At 44.7% G+C, this 18,041-nt stretch overlaps 2 protein-coding genes and 2 pseudogenes across 4 annotated transcripts in view; 1 reads left to right on the forward strand and 3 right to left on the reverse strand.

Annotated features, from left to right (window-relative positions):
• Nucleotides 1-3,986: 3,986 nt before the first annotated feature.
• Nucleotides 3,987-4,335, forward strand: LOC308284955 (histone H2A-like; annotated as a pseudogene). The gene has a single exon. The product of its transcript is annotated as a histone H2A-like (transcript).
• Nucleotides 4,336-5,198: 863 nt separating this feature from the next.
• On the reverse strand, nucleotides 5,199-5,572 carry LOC308284618 (histone H2B-like; annotated as a pseudogene). Its single transcript has one exon. The product of its transcript is annotated as a histone H2B-like (transcript).
• Nucleotides 5,573-13,823: 8,251 nt separating this feature from the next.
• Nucleotides 13,824-14,135, reverse strand: LOC308284756 (histone H4; the record flags this gene model as incomplete). The annotated part of the gene is made up of 1 exon (XM_080725486.1): nucleotides 13,824-14,135. The coding sequence occupies one exon, from the start codon at nucleotides 14,133-14,135 to the stop codon at nucleotides 13,824-13,826; it is 312 nt and encodes a 103-aa protein (XP_080581612.1).
• An 896-nt stretch (nucleotides 14,136-15,031) lies between these two features.
• LOC308284757 (histone H1-like) overlaps nucleotides 15,032-18,041 on the reverse strand; it is a gene marked incomplete at both ends in the record, with an annotated part of 31,633 nt that continues 28,623 nt past the window's right edge. Inside the window, one exon of the mRNA XM_080725487.1 lies at nucleotides 15,032-15,166. Within this exon, the coding sequence (XP_080581613.1) occupies nucleotides 15,032-15,166 (135 nt within the window). The remainder of the gene's footprint in view (nucleotides 15,167-18,041) is intronic.

An 18,041-nucleotide genomic window follows, 5' to 3' on the forward strand; every position in this document is an offset into this window, starting at 1 on the left:
GGATTTCCATATGAAATAACATTAAGTATATAGGTAAAGTAAAGCAATTAGCTATACACACTGTATTTATATTGTAAATATAACATGTAATAGTTCCATTATTAGTAATATTTATATTATTTAATACATTATGTATTAAATGTATCAATGTATTTATTTAATATAAAAAACTGTCTCATTTGGCTTATATTTAGTTCATATAAAATAGTCTCATGTTGCCATTCTGTAAAATATGAGATTAGAGATGGGGCTTCAAGGTTATTTTATTAAGGACATAACAAAACCAAATAAACCTCTTTTTTAACTAAAATAATACATTTTATTTCAGCACTGCAACTGCAAGTCATTTCCCAATCAGTAACATGACCAATCCTCCCCTCCCTCTGAAATCAGACCACTAACAGCTAGACGAGTACATACATAATATATACCAACTATAGTCATAACAGCAATAATCATGATATATAATAATCTTTTTTTTTTTGTGTTAAACCCCATGCTGCACAGGTAGCTTTTGGTGGCCCTTGATATTGAAGTAGGCTACATGCAGTACACCTGTTTGAAGGTTCAATGGACCAATATTGTATTGAACAGCTCAACAATGATCAATGAGGTTGGGGGTTAGACTGGAACTGTTGGGGGCTGTTGAGAGGGCGGTGGTGTGGCAGTGTAGAGAGACAGACAGGATTTACCATCATCAAGTATACCTGTAGCATTAACTGAATAGCAAAATCACAGTGGGTTCCTTTTCTCAGATGGCATTCAGTGCACTACTCATGGGCTCATACGTTCTTGCTTGGAGTCAACTTTAAATGTAAAGCCTAAAAAGGAGGTAAACCAGACTCAAATACATTCATTGGGGGAAAAATTACCCATTATTTAACATCTGCATTACTTACAAGAAGACTACACAATTATAGAATGTAGAAGAATGTTTTATTTGATCATTGTTTGCCTGTTATCTCTCCTATGGTACCAGATCAATACAGCATGGAATTGTGGATGAAATGTTTCCATACATATATATATATATATATATATATATATATATATATATATATATATATATTTATACAGTATAAACCACTGAGGAACATTGGCTCGAAGCCAAAATTAGGCTTCCGTATGTGCACACAGAGTTTGAGCGAATGGCCTTTAAAAAGGACTGTTTTGGGTAGTCATTTTAGCAATATGGTGCAGCCTCAGCTTAAAAAACAGGGACATAACTAACTTCATCAGTGTATGGTGGTGACTGTCAATGCCTGAGCAAAAACACATCCTCTGAACCTATCCTCCTATCCTATGGGCTGTTTTCATCTGGATTCTGCAGATGCCTGGCGAACGACCCACTCTGCTGCCTTCACCATGCCTTCAGAACAGATGGTATCACCAGACCTCCATTGCTTTTCAGGGTCAGCAGGTGGTAGCTCTTGTCCTTACAGGCAGATTCAGCATCGGTCACAAGGCTGGCCCGGCAGACATCACAGGACAGCTTCTTCAAAGAGCGTCGCACAACAAATCCTGAAATTAGCAGTAGACAGATTATTATAATATTATTAATATTATTATTGATATTGAAGTAGGCTACATGCAGTACACCTGTTTGAAGGTTCAATGGACCAATATTGTATTGAACAGCTCAACAATGATCAATGAGGTTGGGGGTTAGACTGGAACTGTTGGGGGCTGTTGAGAGGGCGGTGGTGTGGCAGTGTAGAGAGACAGACAGGATTTACCATCATCAAGTATACCTGTAGCATTAACTGAATAGCAAAATCACAGTGGGTTCCTTTTCTCAGATGGCATTCAGTGCACTACTCATGGGCTCATACGTTCTTGCTTGGAGTCAACTTTAAATGTAAAGCCTAAAAAGGAGGTAAACCAGACTCAAATACATTCATTGGGGGAAAAATTACCCATTATTTAACATCTGCATTACTTACAAGAAGACTACACAATTATAGAATGTAGAAGAATGTTTTATTTGATCATTGTTTGCCTGTTATCTCTCCTATGGTACCAGATCAATACAGCATGGAATTGTGGATGAAATGTTTCCATACATATATATATATATATATATATATATATATATATATATATATATATATACATATATATATATATATATATATATATATATATACACACATATATATATATATATATATATATATATATACACACATATATATATATATATATATATATATACACACATATATATATATATATATATATATATATATATATATATATATATATATATATATATATATATATACAGTATAAACCACTGAGGAACATTGGCTCGAAGCCAAAATTAGGCTTCCGTATGTGCACACAGAGTTTGAGCGAATGGCCTTTAAAAAGGACTGTTTTGGGTAGTCAGCAATATGGTGCAGCCTCAGCTTAAAAAACAGGGACATAACTAACTTCATCAGTGTATGGTGGTGACTGTCAATGCCTGAGCAAAAACACATCCTCTGAACCTATCCTCCTATCCTATGGGCTGTTTTCATCTGGATTCTGCAGATGCCTGGCGAACGACCCACTCTGCTGCCTTCACCATGCCTTCAGAACAGATGGTATCACCAGACCTCCATTGCTTTTCAGGGTCAGCAGGTGGTAGCTCTTGTCCTTACAGGCAGATTCAGCATCGGTCACAAGGCTGGCCCGGCAGACATCACAGGACAGCTTCTTCAAAGAGCGTCGCACAACAAATCCTGAAATTAGCAGTAGACAGATTATTATAATATTATTAATATTATTATTACCCCAATAAATTTACCCCCATTGATTCCGGAAGGGGACCCAAATGCATTCGTCCCCATCCGGAATCAATGGAGGTAAATTTACTATAATCATTTTTTTGTGAAGAATGTGACAAACACAAAAAGAAATTATTGAACTCAAGTCTCCATGGTGTGAATAATCTATATAAAAAAAGTCGTTTTGGGGGTGAACTACTCCTTTAAGGATTTATGTAGGATGTATGTAGGCCTATGTACACTATGTATGTATGCATGTATGCATTAGCCTATGCAAACTTTGAGAATAAGACAACCACAATAAAAGAGTTAAAAAGTGTGTAAACAGGTGGTAGAAATATTTCTAAAAGCCAGGGTCAACACTCTTGCAATGTTATTATCTCACAGCCCTGTTGTTCCTGTGAAGCAGAACTTGTATTGTACATAATGATTATCCTAATTATAATATAATATTGTCATATTTGTGGCAGGTGATCCCACAGGTTCCATTTGGATAGGCCTACTCCTTTCATTGGAGCAGCCATAGGCATTAGGCAGCAAAACAATCAGGCATCTTCACAACAGACTTAAGTTCACATACAGTAGCCTAGGCCTATTTCTGTAAACAAAAAGCCAGCAATTCCCTGTATCAATGTATCTAAATGTAAGATATTTTTAACAAACCAAACCGCTTGGAAATCATGTAATTCTGCCTCTCCCAACATTGTAACTTTGCTGTCAACTTTGTAATAAGATATAGGTCTAGCTCACACTCACAGCCTCTTTCTTGTCTCTTAGCCTGCAGCTAAAAAATACAACAATATCCACACAAAGAAATGTAATTTAGACAAAAGATTAGTTGTCATGAAATCGTTATTGGTCTCAGGAAAACCTGATAATATTTGAAAATCTCGATTGTTGTTGTCTTGATGAACTTGTGCAAGCAGCCATGTCACTTAACTATGCTGCATGCTCTTTTTTCGAAATGAAAAGCTTCAATTTCAACATGTCAACCAGCCTGAGCTCATAGCCACGCTAATAATGTTTGTAATAATCCAAACCGTTAGTAAATCGGTCAAGATTTCAGAGAGTAAAGAGTATTTAAGTGTGCAGATCACTCACCTTACAGGCACAATACAACGGCAGGACGCGGGGGATGGTCCTGTCCTAAGATGGCCGCCAGTGAACGACGCCGCCGACTCCGCCTTGCGCCATCTAGCCTTCTTATATATATCTATGAGGGCGAAGGCTAAGACCCGCTCATCCCGTGCCGGGCTCCAGTTCCCCGTGGGTCCACAGGCTGCTGCGTAAAGGCAACTATGCCCAGAGAGTCGGTGCCGGCGCCCCGGTCTATCTGGCGGCTGTCCTCGAGTACCTGACCGCTGAGATCCTGGAGTTGGCTGGAAACGCTGCCCGTGACAACAAGAAGACTCGTATCATCCCCCGTCACCTCCAACTGGCCGTCCGCAACGACGAGGAGCTCAACAAACTCCTGGGCGGAGTGACCATCGCTCAGGGCGGTGTGCTGCCCAACATCCAGGCTGTCCTGCTCCCCAAGAAGACCGAGAAAGCCGCCAAGAAGTAAAACAAACCCCACAAAGGCTCTTTTAAGAGCCACCCACCGTATCAACAAAGAGTCAATTCTAATGCTAATGTAGGGAAAATCTATTTAAATCATGCTAGTATCTAATGTAAATTCCAGCATAAAAGCGATCTGGACTTACACGGTAGGCAACGATAGCGATTGTGCACATCCCCTTTACAGGGCTGGCTACGTGGGTCATTTCCAGCAGACTTCAAATACAATGGAGTATGGCATATATATTTCTACTTTAGGGACAAAATGAAACATGACTCCATGACATGTAGTATTGTAACCGTGATATGGATCTCCCTGGCTCTGAAATAAAGATTGAATTGACAAATATGGTGCACAACAGGAGGAATAACTATTTGTTCATGTAAAGTAAGGAACGAAACCATCCACTTCACAACACATTGATCTCATAAAGGACATTTAGGAACCTACATTTTCACAAGCTTCTCTAAAGTCCCAGTTCATACGCATTACATGGACCCGATACACAAAATTATGAATTAAAAATAACCCCTGTATTCTACAATATGTGGCCATTTATTCATATCCATCAAATCGTCCACTGTGTGGAATGCACGTTAGTTACATATCTAGTTTGATCTTAACATGTTTAAGCACTATCATTAGTGTTTTTATCATGTAGTTCATTATTTAATTTACTAGGATGACAGCTTTAGGTCACTCCTAGAGTGTCTGATGTAACAGTAAGGAGGAAAGAAGAAAAATGTGCAAGGAAGGCCCCGTGGTAAGGTTTCATCAAGTGCTCTTGCTAGTATTCGAATAAACCCTCTCTTGAAAATATGTGTGGTCCTTAAAAGGACCGTTTTGTTTTGAATAGCAGACGATTCAGTCTACTTGGAGCTGGTGTACTTGGTGACAGCCTTGGTGCCCTCAGACACGGCGTGCTTGGCCAGCTCACCGGGGAGCAGCAGGCGGACAGCGGTCTGGATCTCCCTGGATGAGATGGTGCGGCGTTTGTTGTAGTGACCCAGACGAGAGGCTTCACCGGCGATGCGCTCAAATATGTCGTTGACAAAGGAGTTCATGATGCCATGGCCTTGGAAGAGATGCCGGTGTCAGGGTGGACCTGCTTCAGGACCTTGTACACGTAGATGGCGTAGCTCTCCTTCCTGGACTTTCTGCGCTTCTTGCCGCCCTTGGCGGCGGTCTTGCTGACGGCTTTCTTGGAGCCCTTCTTGGGCGCTGGCTTGGAAACTTCGGGCATTTTGACTGTGTTCTGTCAGAGGCTTGTAGTGACCAATGTGATGAGAAAGCGCTGTCGCACCATTATTTATACACAGCCAATGCCAATGTGGTTGTGTGACTCCCAGCAGATGATTGGCTGATCCTCCTACAAAGAGGGCGGTGTCTTTATTTCTGTATTATTTCTCCCGCTCGTGCGCTCTATTGTCCCTGTAATATTTTGAGCGGCTAAACATGTACTTAGGGTAGGGGAGAGCCGGTACTAATAGCGCAGCGGGACTGTTGCACGTCGGCCCATTTAACATGCTTCACATGAAGTGACGTAATTTCCGCCGACGTCATTCTCTTCCTCTTCGCGCGAAACCACTGGAGACCAAGTTTCATCCACGTTGGCAAAGAATTGACGGAGATATCATCTTTAAGGAGTTTTTACACACTGTAAGTACAATATATCCCATCTGAGTGTTTTCCGTTTGTAGGGCTGTGTGTATTTGGTGCCGAATGTTAATGGATATCGTCTTTTAGGCTAATGTGTTGGCTAACTCCCAGTGAAGGTTTCATTGAAAAATATTCATTAGCTTTTGTGCTAGGGGGCTAAACGTAGCGGGAGACACGCTCGGGGCGTTCCGCGCAAAACGCATGGTAGATGCGTAAAGCATGTATGTTGCCACTTGCCACTGCTTACAGGAGATGCCCCGGATCAGGGTGAGAAAGACCACCAGGGGTATCTACCCACCTGATGCCTTCCCCCTAGCCTATCAAGCAGTGCAGGATGGCCAGACCATCCGTGGTGCAGCTAGGCTACATGGCATCTCAGAGTCGACACTGAGGCGTTATATTCAGAGGAAGAGCCAGGACCCTGATGCGCCCCTCCCAGGCTATAGAGCCCATAATAAAGTTTTCTCCACAGAGAAAGAAGCTGTCCTGAGAGACTACCTTCTCAAGGCAGCTGACATATATTATGGCCTGAGTCCTAGGGAGGTAAGATTAGATGATATAAGTGCTTGTCATAATGCATGTGGCCAGTAGCTCAGTGAAACAGCACAATAGGCCTATTTTAGGCTTGTCTAAAGTGTGACCTGTTAAGCTAGTAATAATGTGCTGTTCCACTGGGTTTATCACTATGGTTTATCATGCATGATGAACAGCACTTATAAATTATATTAGGACTATCATTTATAGGGCCATTGGTCTAGGTAACCATGTTAAGTTATGCATTAGGCTATTATAACACAGCGTTATAGGCTTGGTGTCTAATGAATAATATAAATATAATTTAGGCTTGGCCTATAATAGCCTAGTTGAAGGGTCTTCAACAGGGGGTCCAGGGCCTCTAGGGGGTCCTCAGAGTTGGCTACTACAGGGGGTCCTGCAAATCGTTCTGTGATAGAAACCTTTTTTCTCCTTTTTTATATCAACCACTTGCCAAAATTAGCAGATCTACAAGCTTGCAATGCACCGCGCTGCGAGGCGTTGTGAGCTTGTAGATCGGCTGTTTTTGGCAAAGAGGTTGGGTTTGGTGTAAAATGTGTATTAAATTAGCCTATTATTATTATTTATTTTTTTCAACTCACTTTACTTTCAAACTCATTAGGCCTTTATTTAACATTTAGATAGATAGATACCTTTACCTTTATTTATGACTATCACTGACATTTAGCCTACTTTTAATAATTCATCTTCTATGTCATCAGGTCCGAAGGCTTGCCTTTCAGCTCGCTAGGGCGCATGGCTGTAAATACCCGGAGGTCTGGGCTGCCAGAGAGATGGCTGGGAAGGACTGGATGACGGGCTTTATGGAGAGAAACAGTGCTCTGTCCATCAGACGTCCTCAGCCGACCAGCCTCTCCAGAGCCACCAGCTTTAACCCAGTCAACGTGGGCAAGTTCTTTGAGAACCTCTCCAAGGTAGGGTATGGGACAATATGAAAATGTCATGTCACGATTATTCTGATAAAAAGAAAAATTTGATTTGCTATATCGCAACAATCAAATAATGAGCTGTTATTCTGGGGGCAAAATGTAAAAAATTAGCCGCTCTACAAGCTCACAATGTGCCGTGACTCATGATGAGCTTGTAGGCTAGGCTACTGTAGATCGGCTATTTCTTGGCAAAGAGATAGAGTAGAGTGTGAACAAAGACTATCAAGTAGCCTAGGTTATTTCCAGGTCAGAGTTTAAATGGTACCGGATATGCAGCTCGGCAAATAGAAAGTGAATTGATCCTAGTGCATGATGTGCATTTCACAATAAATCTAAATCTCCACGATACGATTATTGTGAGTGTTTATCACAATTAACGATAATAATGATTATGCTTCCGTCCCTACTCCAAGGTCCTCACTCTACACCATTTCCAGGCTAAGGATATCTGGAACATGGACGAGACCAGCACTGTCACTGTGCAGGTATTTTTTGTTTATTTCGATCCTCATCAACATTATAACAAAATATTTCACACTGTAATCTGACATTTCTGTCTGGTTGATCGAAAAGGTACCCGACAAGGTCATCGCCAGCAGAGGGAGGAAACAGGTTGGGGCCATGACATCTGCAGAGAGGGGGACCCTGGTCACCATGGCGTTCGCTGTCAATGCCCAAGGCAACAGCATCCCACCCCACTTTGTATTCCCCAGAAAGAACTTTAAGGACCACTTTGTGCGTGATGGGCCTGATGGCTGCATTGGCACCTGCAGTGGTTCTGGATGGATGCAGGAGAAGGATTTTCTTGTTTTCCTTAAGCACTTTGTCCATCACACAAGGGCTACCAAGGACTCGAAAATCCTTCTCCTGCTCGATAATCATGCCTCCCACCTTTCAGTGGAAGGCATCGATTATTGCAAAAGCAACGGTGTGGTGCTGCTGTCCTTCCCCCCTCACTGCTCCCACAAGCTGCAGCCATTGGATCGCAGCGTCTACGGCCCGCTGAAGCGCTACATCAACACTGCCATGGACCAGTGGATGATGAGAAATCCTGGCAAAACCATGACCATCTATGATTTACCAGGTAGGGCCTATGATTTGTAATGTAGGTGTTGGCTACTGACCTGATTAGTCTGAAATATAGCCTACAAAGCCAACACAAACACACAATTCACAATCATAAAGCAACATGGTACAAAACTAAATGAACACAAAGTAGCTACAATGACACACAACTTAACTCAAAACCCACAACATAAGGACATAGGCCTATTAGTCCCTGGCATCAAACATTTTCAGATGGGGGTGGAATGCATATCAAACCAGGCTAATTCAAAATCGTTTTCTTTCTGTTTGTATGTTTGTTTGTCTCAGGGATCGTAAGAACAGCGCTCCCGTCCGCTGCGACACCGTCAAACATCGTGGCTGGCTTCAAGTGCACCGGGATTTGGCCATTTAACCCAGACATTTTTGTTGACAGAGATTTTGCCCCGGCCTATGTTACAGACAGACCAGCTCCACCTGCTCCGGACGACGCTCCACCTGCTCCGGACGACGCTCCACCTGCTCCGGACGACGCTCCACCTGCTCCGGACGACGACTGGCTGGTGCTGACGCCTGTGGCTTTTGAGGCTCAGACTGAGGATGCTCAGGACGAGCAGTCTCCTGTCCACGCTGCCACCGCTGTCCACTCTGCTGCCACCGCTGCCCACTCCGCTGCCACCAATGTCCACCGTACCACCGGTGCCCACTCTGCTGCCACCGCTGCCCACTCCGCTGCCACCAATGTCCACCGTACCACCGGTGCCCACTCTGCTGCCACCGCTGCCCACTCCGCTGCCACCAATGTCCACTGTACCACCGGTGCCCACTCTGCTGCCACCGCTGCCCACTCCGCTGCCACCAATGTCCACCGTACCACCGGTGCCCACTCTGCTGCCACCGCTGCCCACTCCGCTGCCACCAATGTCCACCGTACCACCGGTGCCCACTCTGCTGCCACCGCTGCCCACTCCGCTGCCACCAATGTCCACCGTACCACCGGTGCCCACTCTGCTGCCACCGCTGCCCACTCCGCTGCCACCAATGTCCACCGTACCACCGGTGCCCACTCTGCTGCCACCGCTGCCCACTCCGCTGCCACCAATGTCCACCGTACCACCGGTGCCCACTCTGCTGCCACCGCTGCCCACTCCGCTGCCACCAATGTCCACCGTACCACCGGTGCCCACTCTGCTGCCACCGCTGCCCACTCTGCTGGCACACCTGTCCACCCTGCCACCGCTGCCCACTCTGCTGGCACACCTGTCCACCCTGCCACCGCTGCCCACTCTGCTGGCACACCTGTCCACCCTGCCACCGCTGCCCACTCTGCTTCTCTCACCGCTGCTCAAGTCCACGCTGTGCTGCTAGCCACCAACGAGCAGATCCAAGCCACTCTACAAGCCAGTACCAGTCAACCTCATGCTACCCAGCAGCTAAATGCCACTGCACAGCTCCACGCTACACTGCTGGCCATCTCCTCCCAACTTCTAGCTTTGCAGGAAGCAACGGCTCAACTTCACCAAACCACAGCACCACCTGATCGGGAGGAGTTTGTGGCTCTGAGCCCTGAGGCTGTAGAGCAGTCTCAGGCTCCTACTCAAGTCCATGGAGCTCGTCTGGTTGTCACTGCTCAGGTCCACGCTGCGCCTCAGGATCACTCAGCCCAACGCAACGCTAGTCCAGAGGCAACCGGTTTCAGTCCGGAGTTACTCAGACCTCTACCGAAGGCTGGACCGAGGAAGCAGCAGACAAGAGGAAGAAAAAGGTCTTCTGCCATTCTAACAGACACCCCTGTGAAAGCAGCCTTGGAGGAGGAAAAACGGGTCTCGATGTCGAAAGCTAAGCGAAAGCTGAACCCGTCCAAGCCTACGGCTGCCCCCAAGTCTACTGGCAAGGCTGGCAAAAGGTCTACTGTAGGCAAGCAGTCTGCAGTGCCTTCAAAGGTAAGAAAAAGGTCTGCTGCTGCCGCTACGCCTGCCCATGATGATGAAGAGGAAGAGGAGGGTGATGATACAGAATGTCCTGTGTGTGGCGAACAGGACTACTTGAGTAGGCCACAGACTTGGGTAGCCTGCACTGTCTGTGGGGAGTGGGCCCATGAAGTATGCACCGACCAGGAGCAGCGTTATGTCTGTCTCAAATGTGAGGACTTTGATTAAGCTGCTGTTTCCGTTCTAACCCTAACCTGTGATTTCATTTGGGTCCATTGTCAGCATCAGCACCGCTCACTTAACACAGGTGTGAGTTGAATGTTCAGTTGTTCAGTTGTTACAATGTTTAAAAGGTGCTTTTATATAGTGCCTTTATCCAAGGCGATTCAGGAGATTGTGCTTTAGGCCTACACGCACACGCACACATGCACGCCCGCATGCACGCACGCACACACACACACACACACACACACACCACACACGCAAGCCCGCATGCACGCACGCACACACACACACACCACACACACTTTTGTATAAGCCTTTCGAGTTACTGTTTGCTGTGTCTTTGACACATGGCAATTTAGAATGTTGTCCTTGAATTTGTATAACTTTTATTTATTTTTTGCACTGTCACATGGACACATTAATGCTCAGAACAGTCATTCTGAGCATATAATCAGAACAGTCATTCTGCTTAGCCTATCTAGGCTAATTTTTCTAATTTTTCTAAACCCTACTAACCCTAACCCTGAACAACAATCACTCTGGTCTAACCCTACTAACCCTAACTAACCCTAACTAACCCTACTAACCCTACTAACCCTGAACAACAATCACTGGTGTAACCCTACTAACCCTACTAACTACTAATTAAAAATTAGACAGTTTAATAGCCTACATTGTTTCTTGTTACATGGTAGGCTATGTTGTCCAGCTTTTTTGATGGAAAAGGGGGGGAAAAGAGCAGACCAAGTAGCCTACAGAGTGAAAGTTCAAGTTCATTAAGAATTGACTGTTCAAGTGGTTAAATATCTGAAAATACAAATTTACATGAACCCAAAATACATTGATGACTGTGCTGTCAAACGAAACTATATGGAATATATGGGTTGTAGGGGTCCCTGCTCCATCTCTCTCTCAACTAAGAGGTCTGTGACCTGAAAACGAAGACCCCTGGTCTAAAATGACCGGCCAATAGGGGGATGGAGTGGGTCAGACTGCTATGTTTATCAGCAGAATATTTGCACTGTCACATGGACATAAAAAACCATTTAAGTGGCACCTTTTACTACACACACTGATGGTGGGGACCACCAGTTTATTGTTTACATGAAGTTGTGGCCTATAGGCCTAAGCCATGCAAAGTTACCTCATAACAGGATATAGTGTTGTTCTTATCTTGTTTGTTTGCAAAAGGTTTGGGGGTTTAAACTGCACTTTTGACAATCATTAAATGTCCAGTTGCCTATATCTGTGAATAAAATCAAAATGTGAACATTTTTGTATTCATATCAAGTCTGGTCTGGTCCTTTTTATTAGGCCTACATGTTGTCTCTGCCTAAGAGAATGTTTTATTGCTTAATCAATGCTGGTAGAGAGAACTATAATCAGAACAGTCATTCTGCTTAGCCTATCTAGAATAATTTTTCTAATCTTCTGAGATGTTTAAGCCTAATATTTGATGGGGACCCCCTGGAGCCCCCTCAATAGCCATTGGTGGTCCCCGGACCTCATGTTGAGAAACACTGACTTAAGTTACAGCTGACAATGATGTAATGATAAGGAACCACAGCTGACATTGATGTAGGCTAATGAACCATCTGGATATGGAGTGGTGGAGTGGACATGATGTGAAACCCTTCTCAAAGGTGAGAATTATGGTAATTTCAGACAATGATGACATTAACATGATAACTGTAGGCTATTTGACAATAGATATGGTAATTTCCTCATGCATCAATAAGCGTTAGATGACCTCGTGGCTTATTAGGAGGTTGTATCCAAGCATGCAGCATAGATAGCGTCGCTAGGGGACGCAGTGCGCCGTATGTCCATCCTGGGTGCGCTTCTTGCCCCGCAAGACTTGAGATGAGGAAGTCGGCGCGAGGTCGCGTTATTTGCTGATTGCGCCTGTTTTGTTTCACCAAAATTGAAAAAAACAGCGGATAATGTTAGAAGACAAGTGTATCTTGTTCACAAGAAAGTAAGGTTGTTTAAGATTAATTAATCTCGGTGCAGGGAGGGAATTAGAAAAACGTGCGCCGTTGGACCCGGTTCTCCCCTAAATGTATATTTTAATGTCCATAAAGGTCCCCAAATGGAAACAAGCCATAGTGCTTTCTTGACTAACAAAAGGTATAGACTATATCAATCTGTCTATTCATTGAGACAATGACATTATTCCCAATATTAATAAGTTAATTAAGTATTATAATGTGTAAATAAAAACAAAATAGAGAACCGGGTGCACTGGCAGCAGTCAATTCAATTCAATTTCAATTCAAAGGGCTTTATTGGCATGAGAAAACATACGTTTACATTGCCAAAGCAGAAGTGTACACAATACAATACAATGAGAACAAAAGTACAGGTGAAAACAGTTTTCATGCATCACGGTAACGTGCAGGCAGAGCTGGGTTGGGTTTGGGTTCCATTTCCAGCAGTGTCTCTCTCTCTCTCTCTCTCTCTGTGTGTGTGTGTGTGTGTGTGTGTGTGTGTGTGTGTGTGTGTGTGTGTGTGTGTGTGTGTGTGTGTGTGTGTGTGTGTGTGTGTGTGTGTACTTTATTTTTCTCCATTCCTAGCCCGTTTATTTATTAATTCAAGACAATGAAAGCAGAATTGATTTAGTTACATCACTCCAGTTAACTTCAGTTGGGACAATGTAATGTAAACTCTGTATTCTGAGTATTTCAAAGTAAGATAATGAACTCAGTGTGTTTTCCCGCCTCTACATGTTTATAGACTAATAATGGCAGTCACAAGCGCTTGTTTAAACCCAGTTGTACTATGGTTCATCGCAGAGCGTGATATAGGCCCTATACTGTTTCACGTTAATATTTAAATCACAACTTACTCCACAAGTAAAGACAGGTTACGTCTTAGATCAAGGATTGTTTGCGAGGCTCCAAGCCCCATGCTGCTTAAAATGGGTTTATGAAGCAAAGCGAGGTTTAATTTGGAAATAAGACGTCTCTGCCTGGTCGTGCGTGTCGAATTACAACTGTATCTCTAGCAGCACAGCATATTCATGTTATGGATTATTAACTGATCATATTGTATTTATATAGAGGCTGTATATTGGGAATAAACTCGTTACATAACGTGTGGGTGGCTCTTAAAAGAGCCTTTGGGTTGTTGGTAGATCAAGTCAGCATTATTAGCCTCCGAAGCCGTACAGAGTGCGTCCCTGTCTCTTCAGAGCATAGACAACATCCATGGCGGTCACGGTCTTTCTCTTGGCGTGCTCGGTGTAGGTGACGGCATCACGGATCACGTTCTCCAGGAAGACCTTGAGGACACCGCGGGTCTCCTCATAGATCAGACCGGAGATACGCTTCACACCGCCACGGCGCGCCAGACGGCGGATAGCGGGCTTGGTGATTCCCTGGATGTTATCACGGAGAACCTTGCGATGACGCTTGGCGCCTCCTTTTCCCAGTCCCTTTCCGCCTTTGCCACGCCCACTCATTTTTAAGCTTCAATCAGTTGAAGATGCAGAAGTGAATGGTTCCAGAGCTCAAAGCCATGCCTTTTTATCTGTGTTCTGAGGACGTAAGGGAGGACAGGCAGACTTTGTGGGCGTCACATCACCCCTTAGTTTATAGTAATATTGCTCGTCAAGTCCTCTATATCATGATTGTTGTTCATTGTTTTTAAACTCCCCTATTAATATTCTAGTCAATGTATTCATGTATTCAGTTGGTGTTACTTAATACATGCGTAGCAAGCACACCCTCTGCCATATCATTTGTTTTCGACTCTCAAGTTTAAACGTTTTATAATAAAGGTATAGTCAATATTTACATTTTAATACTGACTTCTTGTCTCGCTTATTTGAGCAATGTCACATTTGCCATGTGTTGCACATGATGTAGAGGTGGATAAAGGTATAGTCAATATTTACGTTTTAATACTGACTTCTTGTCTCGCTTATTTGAGCAATAATGTCACATTTGCCATGTGTTGCACATGATGTAGAGGTGGATGTAGATGTCTTCGATCAATCAAACCGGGTTACTATTTATAATTGCGTATATGATTTTGATCTAACAATGGTAGCAGGCTACTATATTAGATATTAATGTTTTGTCAAACAGTGATTTATGGATTAACAAAATGACGCCATAGGGGATACGTGGGTGATCATGTTCATAAACTTTGTCTTAACTGTATGTAAAAATTATTCCTCTACTCGTTATTAGTTGTAAGTGGCATTAGACTATTAACACGTATTTTAAACAGACTGGTTATTATTCCAGTAACTCGCACATGATGACCATGGTATAATGAACGTGGATACTCTTATAAACGAAGTGGTTGGCTCTTAAAAGAGCCTTTTGTGGGTATAGAGATTGAACAGACGGTTTACTTCTTTTTGGGGGCTGCCTTCTTTGCTGCCTTGGGTTTGGCAACCTTCTTGGCTGGAGCCTTCTTGGCTGCTGCGGGCTTCTTAGCCACTTTCTTGGGGCTCTTGGCGGCCTTCTTGGGGCTTTTAGCTGCTACTTTCTTGGCGGCGGGCTTCTTGGCTTTCTTGGGTGATTTCTTCGCGGCTGCGGGCTTCTTTGCTGCCGCCTTCTTGGGCTTCTTAGCCGCTGCGGGTTTCTTGGCGGCAGCGGGTTTCTTTGCTTTAACTGCCTTCTTTGCAGCAGGCTTCTTCGCCTTCACCGTCTCTGCCTTCTTGTTCAACTTGAAAGAGCCGGACGCGCCGGTGCCTTTGAGCTGAACCAGGGTGCCTTTAGCGACCAGGCTCTTGACGGCGATCTTGACGCGGGCCTTGTTCTTCTCCACATCGTAGCCGCCGGCAGCCAGAGCTTTCTTGACCGCAGCCAGAGACACACCGCTTCGCTCCTTGGAGGCGGACACGGCCTTGACGACCAGTTCAGCGACGCTGGGGCCGGTCTTCTTGGGTCGGGGAGCCGCCTTCTTCTTTGCGGCCTTGGCCGGAGCTGGGGCGGGTGCTGGTGCTACTTCTGCCATAGTTGTCTCGGATAGTAGTAGTTCGTCCTTCCTTCTATAAGTCTGACAGACGGGTGCTGCACGCTCTGAAGGGGCTGGACTTAAACACCACATGAGAACCATATAGAGACAACATACACACAGCTCCTCTTGTCTAGGTGGCTTTATGTGCCACTTGTGTTTTCTCCTCGATTAAAACAAACTGCGGTGCATGTTATGAAATGAAGCAAAGAGCTGACCAGTTAGCACACATGTGCCTTTTTGTTATCAATATAACTGCGATGAAAAAAGCACTCTCGTTTTTAAGTGATACGCTCTAAACATCACCCTTGCACAGTCAGAGCATAGTGTTTCCTCTGTCATTTTGCGTCTAAAACATTTTAAACTATGTTAAATTAACAACAATACTCACAATACTCTTAGCAGACATACCTGGCGACGCAATACCATATACTATACTGTTTTCCCATCCGTTTTGCTATAAATAGAAGGTTTTCTGACCCCAGTAAACACACTCCTGTTGACAGCAGCATGATGGTGGAGTTGATCCCGACTTCCAATGACAGATGAAAACTGTTGCAACACTAGATGGATTTATGGACAAATAACTTACTGTGATCAACATACAGCAACATGTGTTAAAATCTTCAATCAACTGTGGTATTATCTAAGTGATTATGACACGCATACACTAGTCTGTCACTGTCACAATCCATTCATTACCACTGATGACAATACTGTGAAGATGTAACTTTGGAGCATGTTGTATATTGGCAATTTGTAAAATAATAATAATAATACTGTGTGTGTGTGTGTGTGTGTGTGTGTGTGCGTGTGCGTGTGCGTGTGCGTGTGTGTGCGTGTGCGTGTGTGTGCGTGTGTGTCGCGCGCGCCTCCCAGCCCATCACTCTCGTCTCCAGCCAGAGCGAGAACCAGCTGACAATAGCGACCTTAAGCTCGGCGATTTTCAGGACGGCAACGCCAGGCGGACTACGGCTGCTATGACGTAATCGCCGTAGCGATCGAAATGGTTAAGCAAAGCCTCGGCGGGACGGGTTCCCACCCCTTTCATTGAACGCTTTGGTTCCCATGGCGACGCGCACACGCAGCAGACGGAGCAGGCACTACGTGGGAAGGTACCTCCTGCCGTAGTAGAGACGGCCGCGGCGACGGCAGGTTCATCTATCGAGCGCGGATCATTTCCGATTACCGTTGTCATCTGCCGTTGCCGTAGCGTTGCTTAAACTGGCTAATGTAACAGCTCTGCGACTCTCAATACGGGCAAGTCCCAGTTGGGCGGTGTCCCAATTGGGCGGTGCAGCGATAAGGCGGTGGGGGAGCCTTTCCAACAGACTGTAAAGCAAGCGATCTTCATCCCATTCATGCGTTTATCGTGCGCTTGCCCAGGCCGTAAACGATTGCATTCACCACGGCTGCATTCACCACGGCTGCATTCACGCGGCGCTCGGGCGCGAAGAGCAGGACCAAGGTCCGCTGGCCTTCGCGCCACTTGCAATGTCGTGGACAATAACTGTCACATATAACCATTGTATTGCTCATCAAACTTTCGGCGAGAAATCAATGGGGTCTCATAGCTGTACGCTTGCCGCCTAACGCTACACCGACGCCCAACTTGGACACCGCCCAACTGGGACACCACCCAACTGGGATTTTCCCGCTCAATACACGGCCACACAAGCATTTGAAGTCGGCGTGTCTCCCTCCCAAACGACCGCTGTTTCCTTGGCTTCATAGACGAAAATATTAAATTGGAGCCGGGCTGAATTAATGAGAATACACCGCTGAGTACCGAAATTAAGTCGGGAGGTGAGCATGTAGATCTGCTATTTTCACAATAGAACCATATTATACCAAATGTAATGTAGCACTGTAATATTGGATCATTTCATCCTTGACATTAAGCAATCCTACTGTTTGAATGCTGTACAGACGCACACATAGAGCAATCTGGTGGGAGTCGACTTGTGTAATGAAGTCGACTCAGTCGACGTTTTCATTAATACCCTACCACACAAGCATTTGGAAGTCGGCGTGTCTCCCTCCCAAACGACCACTGTTTCCTTGGCCTCACAGCCGAAAATATGAACTTGAAGCCGGGCTGAATGAATGAGAAGACACCGCTGAGCACCGAAATTAAGTTAATAGGTCACAACATTTCATCACCAAGGAGCCGAGTTTAGTCGGGTGAACCATATTTGGGTCTGGACAGTGCCGAACCAAAATAAGTTAGGCTCCTTATAAGAGTCTGAATCGACCCTGACAAAGCAAGGCAGCGTGTCGAGTGTGTGATGTCATCGAGCATGTACAGGCATCGATAGCGGAATCGTTAAGGATTTGGCTAACGATTCCAAGACATCGATACACCGGGAACCGGTTCTCAACAAGAACCGGTTTTCGA

Source organism: Nannobrachium achirus, assembly GCF_963921795.1.
Source record: "Nannobrachium achirus genome assembly, chromosome: 5".
Lineage (NCBI taxonomy): Eukaryota > Metazoa > Chordata > Actinopteri > Myctophiformes > Myctophidae > Nannobrachium > Nannobrachium achirus.